At 45.3% G+C, this 7229-nt stretch overlaps 2 protein-coding genes across 2 annotated transcripts; both read right to left on the bottom strand.

Moving 5' to 3' along the window:
- Window positions 1-443: 443 nt before the first annotated feature.
- LOC101779175 (BTB/POZ and MATH domain-containing protein 2) lies at window positions 444-1511 on the bottom strand. Its single transcript, XM_004980712.1, has one exon. It carries the CDS (start codon window positions 1509-1511, stop codon window positions 444-446), a length of 1068 nt encoding a protein of 355 aa, XP_004980769.1.
- A 1879-nt stretch (window positions 1512-3390) lies between these two features.
- LOC101778766 (BTB/POZ and MATH domain-containing protein 3) lies at window positions 3391-4471 on the bottom strand. Its single transcript, XM_022829564.1, has 2 exons — window positions 4322-4471; window positions 3391-4224 (listed from the first exon to the last, which is right to left on the bottom strand). Exons 1-2 carry the CDS (start codon window positions 4469-4471, stop codon window positions 3391-3393), a joined length of 984 nt encoding a protein of 327 aa, XP_022685299.1.
- Between the last annotated feature and the right edge of the window lie 2758 nt (window positions 4472-7229).

The following is a 7229-nucleotide window of genomic DNA, read 5'->3' as shown; positions in this document are numbered from 1 at the left end:
CGTCAACCTACATAAGGCGGCCAGAGGCGCCCCTCGAGGGTAACTCAGCCCACCTTAACTCAATCCAACGCATCTCATACCAGCAATACAGTCCACCAGAACACAGGATGTAGGGTATTACTTTCCAAAGACCCGAACCTGTCTAAACCTCACCCTTCTGTATTACCATTCGAATTCTTGGTCTTGTGATCTCCGCCGCTTACAAATCTACCACTTAGGCACCCCTAGTTGGACTGTCAGTCACTAAACGTGACAATTACACATACATTATTATTATCGGCAAGAAACTCATATTTGATCCGGCAGAAAATCGTCCTTTCATATGTTTGTTAATATTTTTAGCTCATTTTACTATTCTTGGAGAGGTAGGTCGAATTATAACACAGAGATACCAAATTTGGCACTCCGTGTATTTAGCTTCATCCGTCAAGTCGAGGACGGAGTCAAGGAAAAACCTTGCCGAGCAGCTCCTTGACAACTGAGGGGCAGCTGCTCATGAGATGATCAAAGCCATCAGCGGCCACGACTGCCTTCATAATACCCGGAGACTCTAAGAACTTGAAACACCCCTCTTTCAGCCCATGGCACCCGTGCTGCTCAGCAAGCGCCAAAGTAGTGGCGACGGTGCTCGTGTCAATGAAGTTGCGCAACACGTCCTCGCAGACCAACTTTAATCTCTCCAAGCCATACCTGTCCGCCGCAACGAGAAGATGCTGCGCCATCACCCTAATATCACCCTCGTCGATCTCAGGCAGCGAGTCGGTGTATATGAAGTGGAGCATGGCCCTGAACACCCTCGGTTCGATGTCGTCGATCCGGATCTGAGCCGCCTTCTTCTCCTTCATCCAACCGAAGAGCTGCGCCTTGAAGACCGGCGAGCGAGCGGCGAGGACGTTCCGGTGCGCCGTGAACGTCTCCCTCCCAACATTGAACTTCACATCAGCTCCCACTTTGCTGTCTAGTAGATCACCGAAATGCCGGTGCAGGTCCGTGGATGGTGGGACATGGAACTGCACGCGGGCTGTCTCCGCCCGGATCTTAACCACGGTGAGATGGCATCGGATCCGGAAGCTGTCGCCTTTGAGAAAAGATGATGACTCCAACCCGTTCCTTCTGACGAACTTACGGTAGCCCAATGTCCTTGTTGCGCTGGTGAACGTGCGTTGCTCGCTCAAGTAATCGACTGACGGCACGGGCTCTCCGGCCTGATCGAGTAGGCTCAATCTGAATCGCGCCGTGACGTCGTCTTTGCCTTTATCCAGCCGTTCAAGATACAGGGATATCCAATCGGCGCTCTCCTGCTGTTCACCGTCTGGGTAGTACATGATGCACCAGCTGTGTCCTCCTATGGTGAACGCTGAGGACTTGATGCACGTGCCGATGCCGATGCCCTTGGTGCCGGAGTAGCCGCTGATGGTGAGCTCGTGCGAGCCGGTCACCATATCGGCGGCGATGGTCGACGCGCTGCTGCGGCGGCCGTCGACGACGGCAGGAGCCGAGGAGTTCGGCATCTGCGTTCTCTTCGGTTTGTTAGAGAAAAATCTGAGCATGGATCGGATAGCCCTACTACTACTACTAGCTGAGACCCGGCGTTGTCAACTAGGTAGTACGTTGTTAGTACGATCTCACATATTTGTGGCAACAGGCCGGTTATACTCCGAGGCCGATTCGGAAGTGTCACGTTGTACAACTTCTTTATTCATATCGGATACATCATCGAGTCCTACGTCTATTCGGAACAGAGAAATTGAAATAAAAGAGGATTTGAAAACATAGGAAACCTGTATGAGAGGACATTTGGAACGGAGAAATACAAAGTATGCCAGATTTTCTTAACGAAATAAAAGAAGACCAAGGCATCTTCAGAATTGCACAAAAGTAAGTTCAGCATGGGCTACCTACCACACATGCTCCAAAAAATTAAGGCCCCCCAAATTATACTTATGTCCTGTTTGGAATTTGCTGAACCTGAATATAGTTGTTAGCTGGGAATTAGTGGTGAGTCATTCACGTTTCCACCTGCCCTCTTTCTCTCGGTATTAACCTCCCGCTAACTGCGTCATTACTTGCCATGCACTAAATATTTTGGTCTTGGAAATTCGAGATATTTTTTCTTGATCTTTTTTTATACTACGTTGCTGTTATTTTCTTAATCTGTACAATGGGCCATTTGTATATTTTCTGATTATGCCCTCCAAAATTAGAAAACAAAAATATTTTTTAGGGATCACATAGTACTGCTCACATATACGCACGCATACTCGCCCTAACAAACACACGCACGCAACTCCTATGAGCACTTTCGAGAGACTGAGTCAGCAAATCCTCTAGATTGACGAAGTAACTACTGGTGCCTCGCACTCGACGGGCACGCCGCATACCACTAAAAGAATAGCATCGGTTAAATCCTGAAAAATGGCTGCTTCCGTGCTGAGTTGAGAACTCAAACCTGGGTGGACAGGTTGCACCACCAGGATCCTTACCAGCTAAGCTAACGCTCAGTTCGCACGGAAAAAATATTTTGGTCATGTACAGAATAGCTTTTTTTTTTTGCCTTGATAACCTGTTTTAGTTAGTCCAAGAACTTACCGAATTAGGCCTTAATTAATCAATTAGTGACTATAACATTTGAATATGTTGTTCCATGGATTGTCAACTAAGGAAGCACAAGTTATGATACCCACGTGAAAACATCCTATTTACCTTGAAGTCTGATATATTTTGTATGTACTCCATCTAATTTATAATATTTGACGTAGACTACTTTATTCTTAAACTAACCAACATCAAATACAACGATATGAAGGTAGTAGAACGAAAAGTTTATACTGATAGTGATCCTGTAATGGAGATTGTAATGGAGATAGTAAGTTTGGATGTGCGAATGAAAGAGATGCCTCATTTTCTTTTCTTTTTCTTTTTTTTTTGCGAAACACAGCATAGACGCCGCAGACGCTCACATACACGCGTGCAGTCATGCACATACACCCAACCCTATAAATACAGGTATATAACCTCACCACTTATGAACACCTCGAGAGACTAAGCTGGTAGATCCTTAGATTGATGAAGTCACCACTCGGACCTCGTTGTTGATGGGCACAACACCTACCACAGCTAAGCTTAGTTCTCACAAGCTGCCTCATTTTTTAAAGAGAATTTCTTATTTACTTTATTTTAATTTAATAGAAGAGCTGTTGATCAAGTGAATGATTGGAATTCAGAGAGGATAGTGAAATATAGTATTTTTTTGGTCATTTATGGTACACATATGACACTTGAGAGAGTTAGAGATTATGGAAAACCCGTAGCTACTATTTTAAAGTGAACCATATAGTTACATGTGAAAAAGAATGAGTCCTTATGACACTCACTCAAGTCAAGGAATAATCAGGGAGAAACCTTGGCAAGAAGGTCCTTGACAAGAGAGGGGTAACTGCTCATTAGATGCTCAAAGCCATCGGTCGCCATGACTGCAATTGTATTGCCGGGATTCTTAAGGAAGTTCAAGCATCTTTCCTTGAGACGACGGCAGCCTTGCTGCTCAGCCAGTTCCAGAGTAGTCGCCGCCGTGTTGGTGTCGATGAAGTTGCGCAACATGTCCTCGCAGATCATCTTCAGCCCCACCAGGCAGTACCTGTCTGCCGCAACGAGAAGATGCTGCGCCATCACCCTCCTGTCACCTTCTATCTGAGGCAACGAGTCGGTGTATATGAAGTGGAGCATGGCTCCAAACACCCTCGGCTCCATGTCATCGATCCGGACTTGAGCCGCCCACTTCTCCTTCATCCAACCGAAGAGCTCCGCCCTGAAAACCGGTGATCGAGCGGCGAGGATGCTCCGGTGCGCCGTGAACGTCTCCCTGCCGACCCTGAACTTGACGTCCGCTCCCACATTGCTCTCTAGGAGATCACGAAGATGCCGGTGCAGGTCCGTCTTCGAAGGCGATGTGAGGAAGTGCACTTGGGTTTCCTCGGCCCGGATCTTGGGGACAGTGACATGGCAGCTGATCCGGAATGTATCGTCTTCGATGTGAGGAGACTCCTCCAACTCCTTGCGCCTGATGAACTTGGCCCAACCCCATGCGTGAGATTTGATGCGGGCGAATTCCTGCCTCTTGCTAGTCAGGGTGTACGATGGCACGGGTTCTCCCTGGTCCAGCAAGCAGAACTTGAACTGTGCCTTGACGTCGCCGTTGTCTCCTTGATCATCGTCGACGAGCAGCTGGAGGTACAAGGATATGCAGTCGGAGCTCTCCACGTTGTAACCGTCGGGGTAGTAGTGGGATGCACCAGCTGTGGCCTCCGATGCTGAACGCTGCGGAGAGGATGCCCTTGCCGACGCCGAGCCCCTTGGTGCCCGAGTAGCCGCGGACGGTGAGCTCGTGCGAGCCGGTCTCCATGTCGGCGGCGATGGTCGACGCGTTGCTGCGCCCGGGGTCGACGATGGCAGGGCCGGGAGAGCTGGGCATCTGTATTCTCTCTGCTTGATAGAAAAAGCTGAGCATGGGCTGCGCCTAAGCCTACTGGATGCTGATGAGATGGGACACGGTGTCGTCAATTAGGTACCTTGTTGGCAGGATTTCTGATATATTTTGCGGCCACGGTCCGGCTGTTTCTCTGCCTGCTCGGAAGAGTCACGCTAAACGTGGTTGAAAGGGAAACGAGTTTACAATGCCTTTCGGATTGTGATTTGAGTGCTATGAACAAGCTAGCCACCGAGTCCTAATCTGATAAAGCACTAGTGGCCGAACTCATGTAACCTTTTACACCTTGCCTATTGAGTCCACCATCTCAAGTGCACAAACAGGTATTAACATAATTCATGTCTGAGTATATGAAACAAGAATACTGGGTGAAAAATTTATAGCGGTAATCTTTTTTGTCTAATAATTTTATATTAAATAAAATGTAAAGGAGAAGTCTGTATATGACGTACTCAAGAACAGATAAGATAAAAATAAACAATAAGAAAAAGATTGGGTAAAACGATAAAATTCCCCTTCCAATTAAGTTGAAGAGGTCTGGCATCGAGACTGCCGAGTAGTAATAATTCCTTAAGAAGACAGGGGCAACTCCTCGCCAGTCGCCATACACTCAAACCCATCACTTTCTATGAATTTCCTCAGATTGCCAGGAACCTTGAGGAACTTGAAGCATGCCTCCCTGAGACCCTTGCAACCATACTTCTCAGCTAACCCCGAAAAAGCCAAAACCGTGCTCGCGTGGACGTAGCCGTGCAGCGTGTTCTCACAAATCAACTTCAGCTTCTGCATACGATACCTGTCCGCCGCCACAAGTAGATCCTTGGCCATGCCTAATTTGTCACCCCCGGCGATCTCAGGAAGCGTGTCGGTGTAGATGGAGTGCAGCAATAATTCACCCTAACTCTTCCTAAATAAAGGAGGAGTTGTGACTCTCGTATTAGTTGGATTGGGAAACATTTATTAGGAGATTGCTGGAGATGCTCACTAAAACTGAATCCCTAAATAGGAGAGATGAAATAATTAAAAAGGAAAAAAAAGAAAGAAACAACCGGTTATCACCTCTTCCTTGCATCTAGGAGGAGCAGTACGACATGCATGTGCATGCAGGTGGACATGCAATTTGTTTCCTTTTGGTTGCAATCAATGACATGTTATTTTATATTTCTTAATTGGGCAAGCTCAACATTATTTGGTCACGTACATATTTTTTATCCAAGTAGTTGCACATGTCACTTTTCCCTTTGTTCATGATAAAAAATATTACCCAAGAAATCACATTAGGGATGGTCTACAACAAATATCGTTACAACAAAATCATGCTAGGGATCTCACTGTTTTTTCACATTGCAAAAGGAGTAAGTGTCTGTTTTGTCACGTTCCAGTAAACAAAAGTGTTGTAATAAATTATGTCTAGATCACTTCTAAAATGTTACATCCTGTTACATCTTACTGACGTGTCAAGTTAATCATGTATGAAAGTTAGATTTTGTATATATATGCACGTGACATGTAATAGAGAGGTATTTTCCTATTTATCCTATTTTCTAAAATAAAATAATATATAAATATATATTTCATCTATTACCTCCTAGGAGGTAGTAGTTATTCAGATCTAGATCTAACTAAATGGACGGTCCATGGTGATTTGGGAGTACCTTAGCAATTCTCTTATACGATAATTTTGTCCTATGGTCCATGGTGTACGTGTCTGAGCGTATATGTGTTTATCTTAGGGCAAGTACATTGCTACATGTCAGCATGTCTCATAGGTCGTCTCAGACAGTACCACGTAGGATTTTTGATGATGTGGAGGAGAGAGAGCGAGGAGAGAGAAAGAGGTCGTTGCTTTGCGAAACAACCACCTCATGAGCTAAATTGTAGGACTACGAGACAACTTAACAACCATTGTACGAGTTATTGTTGCCATGCAACTCATAATATTTTATTTTTCTTATGCACAAATTAAGGAATTATATAACACTACTAGACAACTTATAGGACAACCTATTGTATAGGTTACCTGTTAAATCGTCTCAAGATTATGTGTCAATACATGAGACCGCCTATTAGACGACACCAATGTACTTGCCCTTATTAGCGGTAAGAAAAACTGCATAAGTTGTATTGATTGAGAAAATGATTTAAATATTTTTACAACAAAAACACAAAAGAATACGGATGCGACACAAGGCTTTGCAACCGAAAGCCGTAGAGGGTGGAGGATCTCAGGATATGGCACCAAATAAGGCCTTCACCGTTGCGGCCAAAGCATATGGAGCCAAATAGAGCCTTCATCTGAAAGCCCCACAAAGCCCCCCACCATCTGAAAGCCCGGCCATGCATTGGACACGTGGAGTTAACGATTCGGCTGACGAATAAAAAACCGTCGAGGAAGATTTTCCTATATCTTGAGTCAACGTTACAGGATGTCATTAGATGGTTTGTTTAACAATTACCTGGACGACGGAATTTGTATCTAGCCTGTTTGCTAAATCAGATTGGTTCCCTAAATCTTACCGTCAACGTTTCACAATGAACTCGAGGGAGCACGGACGCACAAAGCAAACGAAGAGAAACAGTCTCTTTTAGGTTAATCTCTAACTCATTGCACGAACGAGGATTTAAACACCAAAGCATCTGCATGCTTTGCAAGCATCCCTGGAGACAAATTAGCACACGAGACCGATTAATGAAAAAAAAACTAACTTGACTCCAGACTACTCCGATCCATGCAACACGTACG

The sequence above is a fragment of the Setaria italica genome, chromosome VIII (genome assembly GCF_000263155.2).
Source record: "Setaria italica strain Yugu1 chromosome VIII, Setaria_italica_v2.0, whole genome shotgun sequence".
Classification (NCBI taxonomy): domain Eukaryota; kingdom Viridiplantae; phylum Streptophyta; class Magnoliopsida; order Poales; family Poaceae; genus Setaria; species Setaria italica.
Note: the sequence above shows the minus strand (reverse complement) of the source record. Positions and strands in the feature narration are given on the sequence as shown.